At 42.0% G+C, this 22292-nt stretch overlaps 6 protein-coding genes across 24 annotated transcripts in view; all 6 read left to right on the top strand.

The window, feature by feature from the left end:
• The window catches only part of LOC104930405 (protocadherin gamma-C5), a 260504-nt gene that overhangs the window by 159318 nt on the left and 78894 nt on the right, over positions 1-22292 (top strand). The gene's annotated exons all lie outside the window — the stretch shown is intronic.
• On the top strand, positions 162-3608 carry LOC109141948 (protocadherin beta-16-like). Its single transcript, XM_019274124.2, has 2 exons — positions 162-2772; positions 3600-3608. Exons 1-2 carry the CDS (start codon positions 388-390, stop codon positions 3606-3608), a joined length of 2394 nt encoding a protein of 797 aa, XP_019129669.2. The 5' UTR covers positions 162-387.
• On the top strand, positions 4196-6836 carry LOC113745704 (protocadherin beta-16-like). Its single transcript, XM_027278455.1, has one exon. It carries the CDS (start codon positions 4389-4391, stop codon positions 6795-6797), a length of 2409 nt encoding a protein of 802 aa, XP_027134256.1. The 5' UTR covers positions 4196-4388; the 3' UTR covers positions 6798-6836.
• On the top strand, positions 7752-21528 carry LOC104938854 (protocadherin gamma-A2-like). Its single transcript, XM_027278486.1, has 2 exons — positions 7752-10159; positions 21491-21528. Exons 1-2 carry the CDS (start codon positions 7781-7783, stop codon positions 21503-21505), a joined length of 2394 nt encoding a protein of 797 aa, XP_027134287.1. The 5' UTR covers positions 7752-7780; the 3' UTR covers positions 21506-21528.
• On the top strand, positions 10974-13955 carry LOC109141955 (protocadherin beta-16-like). 2 transcript variants are annotated; one of them, XM_027278509.1, is made up of 2 exons: positions 10974-11994; positions 12026-13955. In XM_027278509.1, exons 1-2 carry the CDS (start codon positions 11309-11311, stop codon positions 13833-13835), a joined length of 2496 nt encoding a protein of 831 aa, XP_027134310.1. In that variant the 5' UTR covers positions 10974-11308; the 3' UTR covers positions 13836-13955. The 2 variants fall into 2 exon arrangements, with proteins under 2 accessions (XP_027134310.1, XP_027134305.1); XM_027278504.1 differs by having other exon boundaries at positions 10974-12037; positions 12069-13955.
• LOC109140317 (protocadherin beta-16) lies at positions 19076-21519 on the top strand. The gene has a single exon (XM_027278444.1). The coding sequence runs from the start codon at positions 19091-19093 to the stop codon at positions 21503-21505; it is 2415 nt and encodes an 804-aa protein (XP_027134245.1). The 5' UTR covers positions 19076-19090; the 3' UTR covers positions 21506-21519.

The raw sequence follows: 22292 nt of genomic DNA, 5'->3' as shown, positions 1-22292 counted from the left end.
TGTTTGACTCATATTATTTACTCTACCTTTACACTCATACTATGTATGTTTCATGTAGTTTGTGCAGTTCAGATAAGTGGACGGAGAGTGCCGCTGTTGGCCAGTGGGTTACATTATTTGTAGAGGTTCACAGTGGAACCTCTTTCATCATCATCCTTCATTAGTGTGCACCAGCCAGTAGCAGATCTTACACAGTCCGTGTTACAGAGAGCAGTAAAACGGCATCGACATTCTTTCTTAAGGGCATCGCGATTATGTGGACGTTATAATCAAATATTCTGGACCACTTCTTTTCAGATATTACATCAAACTGAATTTTTGTCCGTTGGAAATTTGACCAAACGATTTCAACGATTCCTGGTGCAATACTGTGAGTCAGGCAGAACAATGAAACGGCAAGTACTGTTGTTTATTTCTCTCCTCTCTCTCAGCTCAGTGTTCGGGCAGGTTAGTTACTCTATTCCCGAGGAAATGGCGACAGGCTCCTTCATAGGTAATATAGCACAAGATTTAGGTTTGGATATAAAACGACTAAAATCCGGCAAAGCTCGGCTGCATACTGGAAATAACGCAGAATACATCGAGCTGAATAGAGAACGAGGAGTACTGCTGATCAAGGAGAGAATAGACAGAGAAGCTTTATGTGGACAGACAACGCCTTGTGCTTTACATTTGCAGATCATTATGGAAAATCCCATCGAATTTTACAGGGTCACAGTCGAAATTCTTGATATTAATGATAATGCTCCTCATTTTCAGAAAGATTCAATGAGATTTGACATAAGCGAGTCCGCAATGTTAGGTGCCAAATTTGTTCTTGAAAGAGCATTTGATTCCGATATCGGGATGAATGGCCTTCAAAGTTACTCACTCTCTCCTACCGACAATTTCATTTTGAAGTTGCATGGACAAGCTGATGATAGTAAAAAGGTAGAAATGGTTTTACAGAAACCCTTGGACCGAGAGAGACAAGAGCAGATATCTCTGCTGCTAACTGCAAATGATGGGGGAGAACCAAAGATGTCCGGTACTGTGCAGATCCACGTTACAGTTTTAGACGCAAATGACAACGCTCCTGTATTTTCACAGCCAATTTATAGGGCGCGTTTGCGGGAAAATTCCCCTAGAGATACGTTAATAATTACAGTGAGTGCAGCTGATTTAGATTATGGCTCGAATGGATTAGTAACATATTCAATATCAAGTAGCACGGTTGGAATTTTGAATCATTTTGACATAGACGAAAACAGTGGTGATGTGCGTGTGATAGGCGACGTTGATTATGAAAAGTCAAAACAATATCAAATCGATATCGAAGCTAGGGACCAAGGTGGGCTCTCAAATTCCAGTAAGTTAGTGATCGATATAATTGATATCAACGACAACAAGCCATACGTTGATGTTATATCAACATCACGTTTAATTCCAGAAAACGCTCCCTCCCAAACCGTAATAGCTGTAATGACTGTACATGATCCCGACTCTGATGAAAACGGGATAGTAAAATGTATCCTCGTTGAAAACGTCCCGTTTGTAATAAAATCTACATCCAATGGTTTTTATAGTTTAGTGACAGACAGTGATCTGGACAGAGAGAGAGAGTCTGAGTATAACATCACAGTGACCTGCTCTGATGAGGGAGTGCCCTCCCTCTCCAGCAGCGTCACTCTCACCTTACAGATCTCTGACGTGAATGACAACAAGCCTGTCTTTGAGAGGAGCTCATATGAGGCCTACATTGTAGAAAACAACACACCAGGTCTCTCTATATTCACAGTGAAAGCCAGAGACGCTGACTGGAACCAGAATGCGCGTGTTTCTTACATACTGGAGGACTCCTCTGTTAACGGAGTGCCAGTCTCCTCATATGTGTCCGTTAGTGCTGATAGTGGAGTCATCCATGCAGTGCGCTCTTTTGACTACGAGCAGATCAAAGATTTCCACTTTCGCGTCAAAGCGCAGGATGGAGGCTCTCCTCCACTCAGTAGTAATGTGACTGTTAAAATACTGATCCAGGACCAGAACGACAACCCTCCTCAAGTTCTGTATCCAGTCCAGACTGGTGGCTCTCTGGTGGACGAAATGGTGCCTCGTTCAGCAGATGTGGGCTATCTGGTCACTAAAGTGGTGGCTGTTGATGTGGACTCTGGACAGAATGCCTGGCTCTCCTATAAACTGCAGAAAGCCACAGACAGGGCGCTGTTTGAAGTGGGCTTACAGAATGGAGAAATAAGAACTATCCGCCAAGTCACTGATAAAGATGCTGTGAAACAAAGACTGACTGTTATAGTGGAGGACAACGGGCAGCCCTCTCGTTCAGCTACAGTCATTGTTAACGTGGCGGTGGCGGACAGCTTCCCTGAAGTGCTGTCGGAGTTCACTGACTTTACGCACGACAAGGAGTACAATGACAACCTGACTTTTTACTTAGTGCTGGCTTTGGCTGTAGTTTCCTTCCTCTTCATCACGTGTTTAGTGGTTATTATATCAGTGAAAATCTACAGATGGAGACAGTCTCGCATCCTGTATCACTCCAACCTCCCTGTGATTCCATATTATCCACCACGTTACTCAGACACTTTGGGGACAGGGACTCTCCCACACGTGTACAACTACGAGGTGTGCAGGACGACTGACTCCAGAAAGAGTGACTGTAAGTTCGGCAGAGCTGGTAGTCAGAACGTGCTGATAATGGACCCCAGTTCTACAGGGACGATGCAGCGGATACAGAGTGAGAAGAGCATCCTGGATGAACCAGACTCTCCTCTAGAGGTTAGTTCAATAATGTAGTTTTGTCTCTGTGCTGTCATTTTTCTTATGTGCTTTAGTTATATTAAGAGTGACCTGTTGTGCTCCATAGCTTCATTTTCAGCACCATGGACAGCATTTCTCTCTGCAGTGTACTTGCTTCTGTATTCACTCTCATAACTTGTTTCCAACAAAATTATTTACCTAATGGCATATCCATGTACGATACATGTCCACAGTATTGGCTTTGGTATTCGGCAGTGGTTCCTTACAGCAAATGTCCATGTCATACTCTGTGTAAACTTGCATGCAGGTTAGTTGATTTTGAAAGCTTTTATTTCTCTTCCCCTCTAGTTAATTGTGTTGGTACTTCTTGAACATTGTGATCATGGTATTTTACTTGAATATTAATCAGTCAATTTCTGGACACTTGTGCTTGTCTCTACATATTTGTTTTTTATGGAGTTTTATTACAAAAACATAGAATATGATATGTTTTCATTTAAAAAACATTTTTTTCATTACAAAAAACATTTAGCACTTTTTCACTCAGTTCAGGACCATGTTCTGTCTACCTTTTTTCACTGCCTTTTTAATCTCAAAGGTATTTTATAACTTTGCAGGCACACAATATTGTATTGTCCATAGAGCATATGATTTTTTTTTTCTCTTTACTTTTAAATGTACTTTTATGTTTCTTTGGCATTTGTTTGCTTCATGTTATGGAGCAACAATGTGGATGGTTGGCTTGTACACATGTACATCTAGCTGCAATGGACTGACTTGAGAACACTTTGCAGCCAGTGATTCATTGTTACTCAGTTGACTTATGTTCATTTTCTTGTTTGTAGGAGCATTAAAACTCACTGTACTTTTTTCATATTTAGTTGTTATGTCATCTGCTTTTCTGTGCAGCATTTACCAAGAGCTTTATATTTTAGGCTGACTGGTCATTGATAAATTATTGAGTGATACATTTAAAGAATGATCTTGATCATTTTGATTTCTGAGGGTTTTAAATTATACACTTGTGAGGATAGGCTATGGACAGAATTGGTTGCACGAGCTTTTGTTTGTGTGTGTGTGTGTGTGTGTGTGTGTGTGTGTGTCATGGAAACATGATTTTACTTGTTTACTTAATTAACAAAAGCCTAGTTGTTATTTTTCTGTCATTCTTTCTTCATTTTATGCAGTTAATCTTCCAGTCCCTGTTACATTTTCCTGAACAAAAGTAAAAATATATATTTTTTTCATATCAATATTCATTGTTAAATAGACAAAAACCTGAATGTAAGCACACTATATCGGAAACATTGATCATTCTCCATCTTACACAGTATTCTGTAGTTCAGCATGATGGACTCTTAGGGCCGCTGTTGGCCAGTCTGTGTTAGTTAAGATGAAGAAATCAGCAGTACCTCCCCCATCATTTCAGACAGACAACGAGAGAAAGACTCACGGAACAGTACAGAATAGGAAAATCCGAGCTCTCATCGGTCAGTTGGACGGATAATATCATTTCACTTTTGTAATTTTTGATCTAACTGGTGATTATATACTACAAGAGGACATAAAAAGGATTATCTCTAAGGAAAATACTCGTTTTTACAGGAATATAACGCGGTTCATTTTACAGGAACATGACGGACAGAACAATGAGATGGCAAGTGCTGCTGTTTATCTCGGTTCTCTCGTTTAGTTCAGTGATTGGGCAGGTCAGCTACTCCATCCCAGAGGAAATGCCGAAAGGCTCTTTCGTGGGTGATGTTGCGCAAGATTTGGGTTTGGATGTGAAACGATTAAAATCAGGAAAGGCTCGTATTTATACGGGAGACAGTGCAGAGTACATCGAGTTGAATAAAGAGAGAGGAGTCCTCCTCGTCAAAGACAGAATAGATAGAGAGACGATCTGCGCACAAACGGCGCCCTGCGCTTTGCATTTCCAGGTTATTTTAGAGAATCCAATGGAGTTTTATAGCATCACCGTCGAGGTTACAGACATTAATGACAACGCCCCGATTTTTAAAAGAGGTGAAATGAAATTCACAATAAGTGAGTCAATTGTTACAGGGACGGTGTTCTTGTTGCAACAAGCAGTAGATCTGGATGTCGGCGTGAATAACCTTCAGAGTTATTTGTTAAAACCAACCGATAACTTTGCTTTGAGGCTGCAAAATCAAGCGGATGGAAGCAAGATGGTGGAAATGGTTTTACAAAAACCTTTAGATCGGGAAAAGGAAGATCGTTTGTCTCTTGTGCTGACTGCAGTAGACGGCGGTGAGCCACAGCTCTCGGGGACCGTTCAGATACACATCACTGTGCTAGATAGCAATGATAATGCTCCAGTTTTTACGCAGAAAATGTACAAGTCCACCATAAGAGAAAACTCGCCTTCAGGTACGCAAGTAGTAATTGTTAGTGCTTCTGACTTAGATGAAGGTTCGAATGGCAAAATATCTTATGCTATACTAAACCTACTCGACAATATTTCGGAGTTATTTGGGATAAACCGAGAGACCGGCGAGGTTACACTAATCGGCAACGCTGACTTTGAAAAAAAGCGCCAATATCAAATACACGTCCAAGCCAGTGATGAAGGAGGATTAACTGACTCATGTAAAATTATGATTGAAATAACTGACACAAATGACAATATACCTGCAATAAATGTTATGTCAAAGTCCAGTGCAATAAAAGAAGACATTCAGCCGGGCACTGTTGTGACGATGATAAATATTCAAGATCCAGACTCGGGTAAAAATGGAAAAGTTCAGTGTTATATTAACGAGAACATTCCATTCACAATTTCGTCAACGTCCAGTAATTTCTTTAGTTTAACAACATACAGTGAATTAGACAGAGAGATCGCGTCTCAATATAATATCACAGTGACCTGCTCTGATGAGGGAGTGCCCTCCCTCTCCAGCAGCGTCACTCTCACCTTACAGATCTCTGATGTGAATGACAACGCGCCTGTCTTTGAGAGGAGCTCATATGAGGCCTACATTGTAGAAAACAACACACCAGGTCTCTCTATATTCACAGTGAAAGCCAGAGACGCTGACTGGAACCAGAATGCGCGTGTTTCTTACATACTGGAGGACTCCTCTGTTAACGGAGTGCCAATCTCCTCATATGTGTCCGTTAGTGCTGATAGTGGAGTCATCCATGCAGTGCGCTCTTTTGACTACGAGCAGATCAAAGATTTCCACTTCCGAGTTAAAGCACAAGATGGAGGCTCTCCTCCACTCAGTAGTAATGTGACTGTGAAAATACTGATCCAGGACCAGAACGATAACCCTCCTCAAGTTCTGTACCCAGTCCAGACTGGTGGCTCTCTGGTGGATGAAATGGTGCCTCGTTCAGCAGATGTGGGCTATCTGGTCACTAAAGTGGTGGCTGTTGATGTGGACTCTGGACAGAATGCCTGGCTCTCCTATAAACTGCAGAAAGCCACAGACAGGGCGCTGTTTGAAGTGGGCTTACAGAATGGAGAAATAAGAACTATCCGCCAAGTCACTGATAAAGATGCTGTGAAACAAAGACTGACTGTTATAGTGGAGGACAACGGGCAGCCCTCTCGTTCAGCTACAGTCATTGTTAACGTGGCGGTGGCGGACAGCTTCCCTGAAGTGCTGTCGGAGTTCACTGACTTTACACACGACAAGGAGTACAATGACAACCTGACTTTTTACTTGGTGCTGGCTTTGGCTGTAGTTTCCTTCCTCTTCATCACGTGTTTAGTGGTTATTATATCAGTGAAAATCTACAGATGGAGACAGTCTCGCATCCTGTATCACTCCAACCTCCCTGTGATTCCATATTATCCACCACGTTACTCAGACACTTTGGGGACAGGGACTCTCCCACACGTGTACAACTACGAGGTGTGCAGGACGACTGACTCCAGAAAGAGTGACTGTAAGTTCGGCAGAGCTGGTAGTCAGAACGTGCTGATAATGGACCCCAGTTCTACAGGGACGATGCAGCGGATACAGAGTGAGAAGAGCATCCTGGATGAACCAGACTCTCCTCTAGAGGTTGGTTAATTTTTATCACCTGGCACAAAGATACAACCCGTGATATGCTACCCCAAATCCTGCAATTTCCTCCCTGTTGTGTTTATTGTATGCATTTATACAGTCCGGTATAACAGTCCGGTTGTTTGAAAGTTAAAATACTTCAGTAGAAAGCTGGGATGAACGACACATATATTTTCCATCCACTACTACTATAATTCTTCAACACAGTAAGATTCAAATGCGGTATGTTTACGGATCGACCAGTTTAGCTTGTTGGCGATAAATGCTCTCTCTCTCTCTCTCTCTCTCTCTCTCTCTCTCTCTCTCTCTCTCTCGCTCTGTGTGTGTCCCTCTCTATCTCTCTCTCTGCCCCCCCTCTCTCTATCTGTCTCTCTATCTCCCTCTCTCTTTCTCACTCGCTCGCTCGCCTGTGTGTTTCAGGAGTCATTGCTTTGAATTGTATGTTTTATTATTCAGCACCACGGACAGCGCAACCGATAGCTGTGTCACTTTCTTGCACTGAATATGAAGCTGCATGTTTGAATTTTATATTATCATCTTGTTTTTGTTTTTTTTTAAGTCATTTGGGGGTATTTTTGTTTTTCAGTTTTTATATGAGATTTCAGTTGAACAAAATACTTCTCAATTAATCGATTTGTATTTATTTAAAAAATGAATTCATGGTAGTTGCCTCAGTTATAGCCCGTGTAGTTCAGTCCATTGAACAGAGAGGGACGCTGTTGGCCATCGAGTTGCTGAGGAAGCATTTGTTGCAGTACCTCCCCTACACCTCAACATAATGCATTGCAAAATAGAGACAGGCAGAGTTAACAGTCGACACTGCCATGGACAGCGTGAGCCAGGGCGCATATTGGATTTCTTTGTTCCACCACTGAGGCTAAGTTCCATCTTTAGGACCATATACGTGTATCTGCAGGTCAAAATCTGAAACTGAGACGAATAAAACAGAGGATTTACTGATTTTCTTCACAGACGTGTCGACGGGAACGATGGATTGGCAAGTGCTGTTGTTTATCTCGGTGTTCTCTCTTAGTGTCGTGTACGGGCAGGTCAGCTACTCCATTCCCGAGGAAATGACAAAGGGTGCTCTAATAGGCAATATAGCCCAGGATTTAGGTTTAAATGTGCAAAGACTGAAGTCCGGTAAAGCTCGCATTTATACTGGTAACACCGAGGAATATATTGAGCTAATGCGAGACCGAGGAGTCCTCCTCATTAAAGATAGAATAGACAGAGAATCTCTATGCGGCCAAACAATGCCTTGCGCACTCCATTTTCAAATGATCCTGGAAAACCCAATGGAGTTTTACACGGTTACTGTCGAAATTACTGATATAAATGACAACCCTCCCACATTTGAGAGAGGAGAGATGACATTTGAAATTAGTGAATCAGCTCTTACCGGAGCTCGATTCGTCTTAGAGAAAGCTATAGACGATGATGTTGGTGTAAACGGGTTGAGCAACTACGCCCTAAAACCCAGTGATAATTTCGTACTGAAAACCGTCAGCCGCGGAGATGGGTCTAAACATGTTGAGATGGTTTTACAGAAACCCTTAGACCGAGAGAAACAAGAGCATATGTCATTAATACTAACAGCTCTGGATGGTGGTGAACCGCAGCTTTCGGGGACAATGCAGATTATCATAACAGTGTTAGACGCCAATGACAACCCGCCCGTTTGTTCAAAACCGGAATATAAAACGAATGTTGCAGAAAACGCTCCAATTGGCACTGTAATAACCACCGTGAAGGCTACAGATGTGGATAAAGGCAATAACGGAAAAGTAACATACATGATTTCAAAATCTGGAGCAGCAGGTCTCTTTAAAATTGATGCCAATAATGGGCTATTGACCTTAACTGGAAATGTAGATTATGAAAAGAGGAGACTTTATGAGATTGATGTTCAGGTGTCAGATCAGGGGGGATTATCCGATGCATGTAAAGTAATTGTGGACGTGACCGATACAAATGATAACCCTCCGTCCATTAACATCATGTCTAACTCAAACACAGTATACGAGAACATGAAACCAGGAACGGTTGTAACAATGCTTAATGTACAAGATCCTGACTCCAATGTTAACGGCAAAGTCATGTGTACATTAAACGAAAATATTCCTTTTGCCATCAGATCAACAACAAATAATTTCTTTACCGTTGTAACAGACAGTGATCTGGACAGAGAGAGAGATTCTCAATATAATATCACTGTGCTCTGCTCTGATGAGGGAGTGCCCTCCCTCTCCAGCAGCGTCACTCTGACCTTACAGATCTCTGACGTGAATGACAACGCGCCTGTCTTTGAGAGGAGCTCATATGAGGCCTACATCGTAGAAAACAACACACCAGGTCTCTCTATATTCACAGTGAAAGCCAGAGACGATGACTGGAACCAGAATGCGCGTGTTTCTTACATACTGGAGGACTCCTCTGTTAACGGAGTGCCAGTCTCCTCATATGTGTCCGTTAGTGCTGATAGTGGAGTCATCCATGCAGTGCGCTCTTTTGACTACGAGCAGATCAAAGATTTCCACTTCCGCGTCAAAGCTCAAGATGGAGGCTCTCCTCCACTCAGTAGCGATGTGACTGTGAAAATACTGATCCAGGACCAGAACGACAACCCTCCTCAGGTTCTGTACCCAGTCCAGACTGGTGGCTCTCTGGTGGATGAAATGGTGCCTCGTTCAGCAGATGTGGGCTATCTGGTCACTAAAGTGGTGGCTGTTGATGTGGACTCTGGACAGAATGCCTGGCTCTCCTATAAACTGCAGAAAGCCACAGACAGGGCGCTGTTTGAAGTGGGCTTACAGAATGGAGAAATAAGAACTATCCGCCAAGTCACTGATAAAGATGCTGTGAAACAAAGACTGACTGTTATAGTGGAGGACAACGGGCAGCCCTCTCGTTCAGCTACAGTCATTGTTAACGTGGCGGTGGCGGACAGCTTCCCTGAAGTGCTGTCGGAGTTCACTGACTTTACACACGACAAGGAGTACAATGACAACCTGACTTTTTACTTAGTGCTGGCTTTGGCTGTAGTTTCCTTCCTCTTCATCACGTGTTTAGTGGTTATTATATCAGTGAAAATCTACAGATGGAGACAGTCTCGCATCCTGTATCACTCCAACCTCCCTGTGATTCCATATTATCCACCACGTTACTCAGACACTTTGGGGACAGGGACTCTCCCACACGTGTACAACTACGAGGTGTGCAGGACGACTGACTCCAGAAAGAGTGACTGTAAGTTCGGCAGAGCTGGTAGTCAGAACGTGCTGATAATGGACCCCAGTTCTACAGGGACGATGCAGCGGATACAGAGTGAGAAGAGCATCCTGGATGAACCAGACTCTCCTCTAGAGGTCAGTTAAATAATGTGGTTTCGTCTCTAAGCCTTCATCTCCTTATAACTGTTTACCTGAATAAATCGTGGATTATCGCGTCACTTTTTCCGCCATTTTCAGAACTATGAAGAGCATCAGCATCACATTATCGACACCCTCAATCAATGATAGGCTGTTATATTACTCGAAAGTTGTTTTGTCTTACTTGCATTGTGTGTTAAAACGGACTGGACACTCCCCTTGTGATCTTACTTTTTTGTTTGTTTTTTTGTAATATACAGGCCGTTTTTTTAGTACATATTTGATGGCCTTTACTGGTAAATAATAGCACATGGCAATTGTCATCACATAAAAACTCTCTGTCTGATTTACTTCACAGTTATGTTGCATACATCTGAATTGTTAATGTGTTTTTCCTTGGTCCTTTATCAACCAACAGCCTTTCTTAGTTAGTAATCTATTTTTAGAGTGAGACTTGATGTTGGATTGAATATCAATCAGTACTGACTCTTTGACTTTTTCAGAATTGTTGCCTGCAATGATTTTGTCTCCTGTGAAAGCACTTTTCAAGTTCAGTCGTGTTAGCTGTTGATAAGGCTATTGTCATTTCAGCACCTGGGACAGCTACTTTACTAGACTGAGCTTTCCCCTCTACTTGTCTCTTTTTGTGATTAGTTTAATGTGTTAGTATCCATCCTTGTGAATTATAGCATTCATCATTCTTTTCAGATACATTTCTCCCCTTTATTCTGTTAACCAGGCGCACTACATGTTTTCATCCACGTTATTATGACTAAAAATAGACAGAAAAAGACAGAATTTGCAACCATAAACTGTTCTGACTTGCGACTTGTGAACAGGATAATGTTATTCATACCTTAATTACCTTATTTCAAGTTACAGTTTCGGAACATTGAGTCTTCTGGACAGATTAATTAATGTTGGTTTTCTGCAGTTTTATGTTATGAACTCTTAGGGCCGCTGTTGACCAGAGTGTGCAAGGCTGAGAGTAGGATTGTAGCAGCACCTCCCATGTAACATCACCGTCATGAAAAGAGAACACGACGGGAAAGAACGGACATTCGGGATCTGTAGAATATCTCATAACAAACACGACGAGCTCCGAGACTGTTCTATAGGCTGTGTGGATTATAAGGCTTGAAATTGATGTTTTACACTGGACGGGATTTCAGTTTATGGAATATATACCTGGATTTTGGACCCTCGCAGATAAAATACTCTGACAGAACAATGAAAGGGCAGGCGCTGTTGTTTATCTCTCTTCTTTCACTTGGCTCAGTAACTGGGCAAGTCAGCTACACGATACCGGAGGAAATGGCGAAAGGGTCTTTGGTCGGTAATATAGCACAAGATTTAGGTTTAGAAACCAAACGTTTGACTTCTGGTAAGGCCCGGATTTATACCCGAGACAGCGACGAATACATCGAGCTGAACAGAGAGAGAGGAGTCCTCCTTGTTAAGAAGAGAATCGACCGAGAGGCGCTCTGCAGACAGACGACGCCATGCGCTTTACATTTTCAGATTATTTTAGAGAATCCAATGGAATTTTACAGTGTTACAGTGCAGATTACTGACATTAATGATAATGCGCCAACGTTTGAAGAGGGAGAAATCAGATTCAAAATAAGTGAGTCCGCGATCACCGGGGCGAAATTTGTGCTAGAAAGGGCGGTGGATCTTGATGTTGGGATGAATGATCTTCAAAGGTATGAATTAAAACCAACAGATAATTTTGCTCTGAAACTTCACAATAACGCTGATGGGAATAAAAACGTAGAGATGGTGCTACAGAAGCCTTTAGATAGAGAGAAACAAGAGCAGATATCTCTCGTGTTAACGGCTGTAGATGGAGGAGAGCCGCAGATGTCAGGAACTGTTAACGGCTGTAGATGGAGGAGAGCCGCAGATGTCAGGAACAATGCTGATCGTCATCACAGTTTTAGATGTTAATGATAATGCCCCGGTGTTTACACAGCCCACATACAAGGCTACAGTTACTGAGAATTCACCTAAAGGCACAGTCGTTGCCACTGTGACAGCCTCAGATGCAGATCAAGGCTCTAACAGCAAAATAACATATTCAATCACGAATACATTAGATGATGTCAGAAAGGTGTTTAAAATAAACAAAGAAAACGGTGAAGTTTCCTTAATGGGAAATATTGATTTTGAAGAGTCGCGAAATTTTCAAATAAATGTTCGTGCTAGTGATGAGGGAGGACTCACAGATTCTTGTAAGTTGATTGTTGATGTGCGAGATGTAAATGACAACCAGCCTGAAATTAACATAATGTCGAAGTCAAACGTGATATCAGAGGATGCTAAACTCAATACTGTCGTTACAATGATAAACATTGAGGACAAGGACACTGCAGAAAACGGAAAGGTGCAATGTTTTATCAGCGAAAATGTGCCATTCATATTAAAAACATCAACCAATAATTTCTATAGTTTAGTGACAGACAGTGAATTAGACAGAGAGAGAGCCTCTCAATATAATATCACAGTGACCTGCTCTGATGAGGGAGTGCCCTCCCTCTCCAGCAGCGTCACTCTCACCTTACAAATCTCTGACGTGAATGACAACTCGCCTGTCTTTGAGAGGAGCTCATATGAGGCCTACATTGTAGAAAACAACACACCAGGTCTCTCTATATTCACAGTGAAAGCCAGAGACGCTGACTGGAACCAGAATGCGCGTGTTTCTTACATACTGGAGGACTCCTCTGTTAACGGAGTGCCAGTCTCCTCATATGTGTCCGTTAGTGCTGATAGTGGAGTCATCCATGCAGTGCGCTCTTTTGACTACGAGCAGATCAAAGATTTCCACTTCCGCGTCAAAGCTCAAGATGGAGGCTCTCCTCCACTCAGTAGTAACGTGACTGTGAAAATACTGATCCAGGACCAGAACGACAACCCTCCTCAGGTTCTGTACCCAGTCCAGACTGGTGGCTCTCTGGTGGATGAAATGGTGCCTCGTTCAGCAGATGTGGGCTATCTGGTCACTAAAGTGGTGGCTGTTGATGTGGACTCTGGACAGAATGCCTGGCTCTCCTATAAACTGCAGAAAGCCACAGACAGGGCGCTGTTTGAAGTGGGCTTACAGAATGGAGAAATAAGAACTATCCGCCAAGTCACTGATAAAGATGCTGTGAAACAAAGACTGACTGTTATAGTGGAGGACAACGGGCAGCCCTCTCGTTCAGCTACAGTCATTGTTAACGTGGCGGTGGCGGACAGCTTCCCTGAAGTGCTGTCGGAGTTCACTGACTTTACGCACGACAAGGAGTACAATGACAACCTGACTTTTTACTTAGTGCTGGCTTTGGCTGTAGTTTCCTTCCTCTTCATCACGTGTTTAGTGGTTATTATATCAGTGAAAATCTACAGATGGAGACAGTCTCGCATCCTGTATCACTCCAACCTCCCTGTGATTCCATATTATCCACCACGTTACTCAGACACTTTGGGGACAGGGACTCTCCCACACGTGTACAACTACGAGGTGTGCAGGACGACTGACTCCAGAAAGAGTGACTGTAAGTTCGGCAGAGCTGGTAGTCAGAACGTGCTGATAATGGACCCCAGTTCTACAGGGACGATGCAGCGGATACAGAGTGAGAAGAGCATCCTGGATGAACCAGACTCTCCTCTCGAGGTTAGACTCATTTAAAACAGTTTCTATATATTCGTCTATCCAAGTTGTTGATGACACAAAGTTTTTTTTCCTGAAGTCCAGAAAGGGGGACGTACCATTTTAATGCATATTTTAGTTTTACGGGACAGGTTTTTATGTGAACTCGTTACTTTTTCAGACATTTTGTGCTTAAGTCACTTGGTCAATAATAAGTTTTAACTTCAATCCCTCGTCTTGAAGTACGATGAACTGTTGAATTGTTTCCTCATAATTTTTTGATATTAGCAATAACATTATTAGCGGTATATCTGTACTGCTAGTAGTAGGAGTACTAATAGCAGTGATTATGGAACTAGACGAATTACTTTACATTGCTGTGTTGTACTGACTGTGAAAACAAATATTTTTTTAGGAGAATAAATCTGAATCTATGCCATTTTCTTTTTAATAGAAAAGTTTTAAAATAGTGTCCAGACATTTCAGAGAATACAAACACTATTCACTTTGTTTGAATAGTGTTTGTATTCTCTGACTTTTTGATCTCATTCAGAGTTGATTTCAATTCAGGACTGCGGACAGCGACATGAGTACTCCACTCACGTGTTTAGCATGTTCGTCAGCTGCCTTACAGTTGAAATATCGGTATCTTTCTCTGTCCTCTTCATTATTTGCTCATAGTCGTCATTATTTAGAGAATCATTTGTTTTCAAAGATACTTGTCCCAGTCGAGACTTTCAATCGGACTCCGTATCCCTCTCGATGCCTGAAACGTCGGATTAATGCCATATATTTAATTGTGCTTCCATTCTTTTTAAATGTATTATAATGACCTACAGAGGAGACATGATTTATTTTAATCATGTCTTCCTCTTGTAGTCGTTTGGAAGTCCAAGATATTACTAATGTAGGCGCATGGTGACTAAATATCCAGAGGTTTTACAGTGTGTTCTCCAGAGTTGAATTTTCGTTGGTGCTTCTGCAGTTTTATAATATGAACTCTTAGGGCCGCTGTTGACCAGTGTGTCGTTGAATGAGAGCAGGCTTTTTACAGCACCTCCTATGTAACATCGACACAGTACAGAGAGATCACGACGGGAAAAGAACGGACATTTCTGGATGTGTGTTTTTTTACAAATAGGAGGAGATATTTCGACCTGTAAGAGATTGTATTTCCATCATTGGGTTATGCAGCTATCATTTTAAGATTGGAGATCGGAATTTCAAGGAATCTATCTTTTCTGGAATATAAAGAGACTGTGGACACTGCCTGGAAAAAAGGGCTATAGAACAATGAATCGGCAAGTACTGTTGTTTATCTCTCTCCTTTTCCTGGACTCAGTATGCGCGCAGGTCAGCTACTCCATCCCGGAAGAAATGGCGAAAGGCTCTTTAGTGGGTAATATAGCACAAGATTTAGGTTTAGAAATAAAACGTTTGATTTCAGGTAAAGCTAAGATCTATACAAGGAACAACGACGAGTACATCGAGCTGAACAGAGAAAGGGGAGTCCTCCTCGTCAAAGAGAGAATCGACAGAGAGGTGCTGTGCACAGAGACTGCGCTTTGTGCGTTACATTTTCAGATTATTTTGGAGAATCCTATGGAATTTTACAGTGTTACAGTCCAGATCACAGATATTAATGATAATGCACCGACCTTTGAAAAAAGCGAGATGAAATTTAAAATAAGTGAGTCAGCGAACACCGGGGCGAAATTTGTGCTAGAAAGGGCGGCAGATCTTGATGTTGGGATGAATGATCTTCAAAGGTATGAATTAAAACCAACAGATAATTTTGCTCTGAAACTTCACAATAACGCCGATGGGAATAAAAACGTAGAGATGGTGCTACAGAAGCCTTTAGATAGAGAGAAACAAGAGCAGATATCTCTCGTGTTAACGGCTGTAGATGGAGGAGAGCCGCAGATGTCAGGAACAATGCTGATCGTCATCACAGTTTTAGATGTTAATGATAATGCCCCGGTGTTTACACAGCCTACATACAAGGCTACAGTTACTGAGAATTCACCTAAAGGCACAGTCGTTGCCACTGTGACAGCCTCAGATGCAGATCAAGGCTCTAACAGCAAAATAACATATTCAATCACGAATACATTAGACAATGTCAGAAAATCATTTGAAGTAAATAAAGAAAACGGTGAAGTTTCATTAATTGGAAATATTGACTTCGAAAAATCGCGAAATTTTCAAATAAATTTACTTGCAAGTGACGAGGGAGGACTCACGGATTCTTGTAAGCTGATTGTTGATGTGCAAGATGTAAATGACAACCATCCTGAAATTAACATAATGTCGAAGTCAAACGTGATATCAGAGGATGCTAAACTCAATACTGTCGTTACAATGATAAATATTGAGGACAAGGACACTGCAGAAAACGGAAAGGTGCAATGTTTTATCAGCGAAAATGTGCCATTCATATTAAAAACATCAACCAATAATTTCTATAGTTTAGTGACAGACAGTGATCTGGACAGAGAGAGAGCCTCTGAGTATAACATCACAGTGACCTGCTCTGATGAGGGAGTGCCCTCCCTCTCCAGCAGCGTCACTCTCACCTTACAGATCTCTGATGTGAATGACAACGCGCCTGTCTTTGAGAGGAGCTCATATGAGGCCTACATTGTAGAAAACAACACACCAGGTCTCTCTATATTCACAGTGAAAGCCAGAGACGCTGACTGGAACCAGAATGCGCGTGTTTCTTACATACTGGAGGACTCCTCTGTTAACGGAGTGCCAGTCTCCTCATATGTGTCCGTTAGTGCTGATAGTGGAGTCATCCATGCAGTGCGCTCTTTTGACTACGAGCAGATCAAAGATTTCCACTTCCGCGTCAAAGCTCAAGATGGAGGCTCTCCTCCACTCAGTAGCGATGTCACTGTGAAAATACTGATCCAGGACCAGAACGACAACCCTCCTCAGGTTCTGTACCCAGTCCAGACTGGTGGCTCTCTGGTGGATGAAATGGTGCCTCGTTCAGCAGATGTGGGCTATCTGGTCACTAAAGTGGTGGCTGTTGATGTGGACTCTGGACAGAATGCCTGGCTCTCCTATAAACTGCAGAAAGCCACAGACAGGGCGCTGTTTGAAGTGGGCTTACAGAATGGAGAAATAAGAACTATCCGCCAAGTCACTGATAAAGATGCTGTGAAACAAAGACTGACTGTTATAGTGGAGGACAACGGGCAGCCCTCTCGTTCAGCTACAGTCATTGTTAACGTGGCGGTGGCGGACAGCTTCCCTGAAGTGCTGTCGGAGTTCACTGACTTTACACACGACAAGGAGTACAATGACAACCTGACTTTTTACTTAGTGCTGGCTTTGGCTGTAGTTTCCTTCCTCTTCATCACGTGTTTAGTGGTTATTATATCAGTGAAAATCTACAGATGGAGACAGTCTCGCATCCTGTATCACTCCAACCTCCCTGTGATTCCATATTATCCACCACGTTACTCAGACACTTTGGGGACAGGGACTCTCCCACACGTGTACAACTACGAGGTGTGCAGGACGACTGACTCCAGAAAGAGTGACTGTAAGTTCGGCAGAGCTGGTAGTCAGAACGTGCTGATAATGGACCCCAGTTCTACAGGGACGATGCAGCGGATACAGAGTGAGAAGAGCATCCTGGATGAACCAGACTCTCCTCTAGAGGTTAGATAAATAATGTAGTTTTGTCTCTGTGCTGTCATTTTTCTTATGTGCTTTAGTTATATTAAGAGTGACCTGTTGTGCTCCATAGCTTCATTTTCAGCACCATGGACAGCATTTCTCTCTGCAGTGTACTTGCTTCTGTATTCACTCTCATAACTTGTTTCCAACAAAATTATTTACCTAATGGCATATCCATGTACGATACATGTCCACAGTATTGGCTTTGGTATTCGGCAGTGGTTCCTTACAGCAAATGTCCATGTCATACTCTGTGTAAACTTGCATGCAGGTTAGTTGATTTTGAAAGCTTTTATTTCTCTTCCCCTCTAGTTAATTGTGTTGGTACTTCTTGAACATTGTGATCATGGTATTTTACTTGAATATTAATCAGTCAATTTCTGGACACTTGTGCTTGTCTCTACATATTTGTTTTTTATGGAGTTTTATTACAAAAACATAGAATATGATATGTTTTCATTTAAAAAACATTTTTTTCATTACAAAAAACATTTAGCACTTTTTCACTCAGTTCAGGACCATGTTCTGTCTACCTTTTTTCACTGCCTTTTTAATCTCAAAGGTATTTTATAACTTTGCAGGCACACAATATTGTATTGTCCATAGAGCATATGATTTTTTTTTTCTCTTTACTTTTAAATGTACTTTTATGTTTCTTTGGCATTTGTTTGCTTCATGTTATGGAGCAACAATGTGGATGGTTGGCTTGTACACATGTACATCTAGCTGCAATGGACTGACTTGAGAACACTTTGCAGCCAGTGATTCATTGTTACTCAGTTGACTTATGTTCATTTTCTTGTTTGTAGGAGCATTAAAACTCACTGTACTTTTTTCATATTTAGTTGTTATGTCATCTGCTTTTCTGTGCAGCATTTACCAAGAGCTTTATATTTTAGGCTGACTGGTCATTGATAAATTATTGAGTGATACATTTAAAGAATGATCTTGATCATTTTGATTTCTGAGGGTTTTAAATTATACACTTGTGAGGATAGGCTATGGACAGAATTGGTTGCACGAGCTTTTGTTTGTGTGTGTGTGTGTGTGTGTGTGTGTGTGTGTGTCATGGAAACATGATTTTACTTGTTTACTTAATTAACAAAAGCCTAGTTGTTATTTTTCTGTCATTCTTTCTTCATTTTATGCAGTTAATCTTCCAGTCCCTGTTACATTTTCCTGAACAAAAGTAAAAATATATATTTTTTTCATATCAATATTCATTGTTAAATAGACAAAAACCTGAATGTAAGCACACTATATCGGAAACATTGATCATTCTCCATCTTACACAGTATTCTGTAGTTCAGCATGATGGACTCTTAGGGCCGCTGTTGGCCAGTCTGTGTTAGTTAAGATGAAGAAATCAGCAGTACCTCCCCCATCATTTCAGACAGACAACGAGAGAAAGACTCACGGAACAGTACAGAATAGGAAAATCCGAGCTCTCATCGGTCAGTTGGACGGATAATATCATTTCACTTTTGTAATTTTTGATCTAACTGGTGATTATATACTACAAGAGGACATAAAAAGGATTATCTCTAAGGAAAATACTCGTTTTTACAGGAATATAACGCGGTTCATTTTACAGGAACATGACGGACAGAACAATGAGATGGCAAGTGCTGCTGTTTATCTCGGTTCTCTCGTTTAGTTCAGTGATTGGGCAGGTCAGCTACTCCATCCCAGAGGAAATGCCGAAAGGCTCTTTCGTGGGTGATGTTGCGCAAGATTTGGGTTTGGATGTGAAACGATTAAAATCAGGAAAGGCTCGTATTTATACGGGAGACAGTGCAGAGTACATCGAGTTGAATAAAGAGAGAGGAGTCCTCCTCGTCAAAGACAGAATAGATAGAGAGACGATCTGCGCACAAACGGCGCCCTGCGCTTTGCATTTCCAGGTTATTTTAGAGAATCCAATGGAGTTTTATAGCATCACCGTCGAGGTTACAGACATTAATGACAACGCCCCGATTTTTAAAAGAGGTGAAATGAAATTCACAATAAGTGAGTCAATTGTTACAGGGACGGTGTTCTTGTTGCAACAAGCAGTAGATCTGGATGTCGGCGTGAATAACCTTCAGAGTTATTTGTTAAAACCAACCGATAACTTTGCTTTGAGGCTGCAAAATCAAGCGGATGGAAGCAAGATGGTGGAAATGGTTTTACAAAAACCTTTAGATCGGGAAAAGGAAGATCGTTTGTCTCTTGTGCTGACTGCAGTAGACGGCGGTGAGCCACAGCTCTCGGGGACCGTTCAGATACACATCACTGTGCTAGATAGCAATGATAATGCTCCAGTTTTTACGCAGAAAATGTACAAGTCCACCATAAGAGAAAACTCGCCTTCAGGTACGCAAGTAGTAATTGTTAGTGCTTCTGACTTAGATGAAGGTTCGAATGGCAAAATATCTTATGCTATACTAAACCTACTCGACAATATTTCGGAGTTATTTGGGATAAACCGAGAGACCGGCGAGGTTACACTAATCGGCAACGCTGACTTTGAAAAAAAGCGCCAATATCAAATACACGTCCAAGCCAGTGATGAAGGAGGATTAACTGACTCATGTAAAATTATGATTGAAATAACTGACACAAATGACAATATACCTGCAATAAATGTTATGTCAAAGTCCAGTGCAATAAAAGAAGACATTCAGCCGGGCACTGTTGTGACGATGATAAATATTCAAGATCCAGACTCGGGTAAAAATGGAAAAGTTCAGTGTTATATTAACGAGAACATTCCATTCACAATTTCGTCAACGTCCAGTAATTTCTTTAGTTTAACAACATACAGTGAATTAGACAGAGAGATCGCGTCTCAATATAATATCACAGTGACCTGCTCTGATGAGGGAGTGCCCTCCCTCTCCAGCAGCGTCACTCTCACCTTACAGATCTCTGATGTGAATGACAACGCGCCTGTCTTTGAGAGGAGCTCATATGAGGCCTACATTGTAGAAAACAACACACCAGGTCTCTCTATATTCACAGTGAAAGCCAGAGACGCTGACTGGAACCAGAATGCGCGTGTTTCTTACATACTGGAGGACTCCTCTGTTAACGGAGTGCCAGTCTCCTCATATGTGTCCGTTAGTGCTGATAGTGGAGTCATCCATGCAGTGCGCTCTTTTGACTACGAGCAGATCAAAGATTTCCACTTCCGAGTTAAAGCACAAGATGGAGGCTCTCCTCCACTCAGTAGTAATGTGACTGTGAAAATACTGATCCAGGACCAGAACGATAACCCTCCTCAAGTTCTGTACCCAGTCCAGACTGGCGGCTCTCTGGTGGATGAAATGGTGCCTCGTTCAGCAGATGTGGGCTATCTGGTCACTAAAGTGGTGGCTGTTGATGTGGACTCTGGACAGAATGCCTGGCTCTCCTATAAACTGCAGAAAGCCACAGACAGGGCGCTGTTTGAAGTGGGCTTACAGAATGGAGAAATAAGAACTATCCGCCAAGTCACTGATAAAGATGCTGTGAAACAAAGACTGACTGTTATAGTGGAGGACAACGGGCAGCCCTCTCGTTCAGCTACAGTCATTGTTAACGTGGCGGTGGCGGACAGCTTCCCTGAAGTGCTGTCGGAGTTCACTGACTTTACGCACGACAAGGAGTACAATGACAACCTGACTTTTTACTTAGTGCTGGCTTTGGCTGTAGTTTCCTTCCTCTTCATCACGTGTTTAGTGGTTATTATATCAGTGAAAATCTACAGATGGAGACAGTCTCGCATCCTGTATCACTCCAACCTCCCTGTGATTCCATATTATCCACCACGTTACTCAGACACTTTGGGGACAGGGACTCTCCCACACGTGTACAACTACGAGGTGTGCAGGACGACTGACTCCAGAAAGAGTGACTGTAAGTTCGGCAGAGCTGGTAGTCAGAACGTGCTGATAATGGACCCCAGTTCTACAGGGACGATGCAGCGGATACAGAGTGAGAAGAGCATCCTGGATGAACCAGACTCTCCTCTAGAGGTCAGAAAACTGTAACAATCGCAGTGTTTATTTTTTATACAAATCAAAGTCATGGTACCGGTGTATTCTCTTCATGAAGCTGTTGGTTTCACCCTTTGCATGAAACACATACACACACATACACACACACACACACACACACATGGTTGATAAATTTAACTAATCTTACAACATCCCCATTCAGCACCATGGACAGAGACACTTTATGCTGTTATAACATCAATGTTGTTAAGAGTTTAGTTTTTTTTCTCTGCTTCAAAGCTTCTATTCATTCTACAGTTTAAAAGCACTGCTTTCGTAATTATAGCATTAAAGTATGTGACTGAAGTATGTGGTTTATATATAATCAGTACGACCCCTTAATGGACACAGGACTCTGGTTTTACTTCATCTTGATTCCCAGTGTTTCTTTGCAGTAAACTGGTTCTCTTTTATATTTATCGTTGTAATTTATATTTTTAACTCAAAGGGTCGCTGTTGCCAAGCGTGTTGCGATTTAACTAGATGTGTTTTTTTCTGTCTGTGTCCTTCCCCTTCGTGTCGATGCGTTGCACATAATCAGAGAAAGGCAGGATACACGGTCTCAGCTCGTAAGGATCTCTGTGAGGAATCATATAACTGGATACACTGTTTGTTTCTTTTTTCTTCTTATACTTGGAGTCTGGACGATATTATTGTTATCTTCCTTCGCATTGGCTGTATTGGGAATGCTTTTGTTTTAACGGTTGCGGGAAACGACTTCAGACAGAACAATGAGACGGCAAGTACTGTTGTTTCTCTCGGTCCTGTATATCAGCTACGT

The sequence above is a fragment of the Larimichthys crocea genome, chromosome I (assembly GCF_000972845.2).
Source record: "Larimichthys crocea isolate SSNF chromosome I, L_crocea_2.0, whole genome shotgun sequence".
In the NCBI taxonomy this organism is placed as follows: domain Eukaryota; kingdom Metazoa; phylum Chordata; class Actinopteri; family Sciaenidae; genus Larimichthys; species Larimichthys crocea.
The sequence above is the reverse complement of the archived record's forward strand: the minus strand, read 5'-3'. Positions and strand labels throughout refer to the sequence as shown.

Coding starts and splice junctions, on each gene's coding strand:
- LOC109141948 (XM_019274124.2), top strand. CDS start 388: ATGAAACGGCAAGTACTGTTGTTTATTTCTCTCCTCTCTCTCAGCTCA.
- LOC113745704 (XM_027278455.1), top strand. CDS start 4,389: ATGACGGACAGAACAATGAGATGGCAAGTGCTGCTGTTTATCTCGGTT.
- LOC104938854 (XM_027278486.1), top strand. CDS start 7,781: ATGGATTGGCAAGTGCTGTTGTTTATCTCGGTGTTCTCTCTTAGTGTC.
- LOC109141955 (XM_027278509.1), top strand. CDS start 11,309: ATGTTTTACACTGGACGGGATTTCAGTTTATGGAATATATACCTGGAT. Junction 11,995..12,025: donor CAAGAGCAGATATCTCTCGT/GTTAACGGCTGT, acceptor GGAGAGCCGCAG/ATGTCAGGAACTGTTAACGG.
- LOC109140317 (XM_027278444.1), top strand. CDS start 19,091: ATGACGGACAGAACAATGAGATGGCAAGTGCTGCTGTTTATCTCGGTT.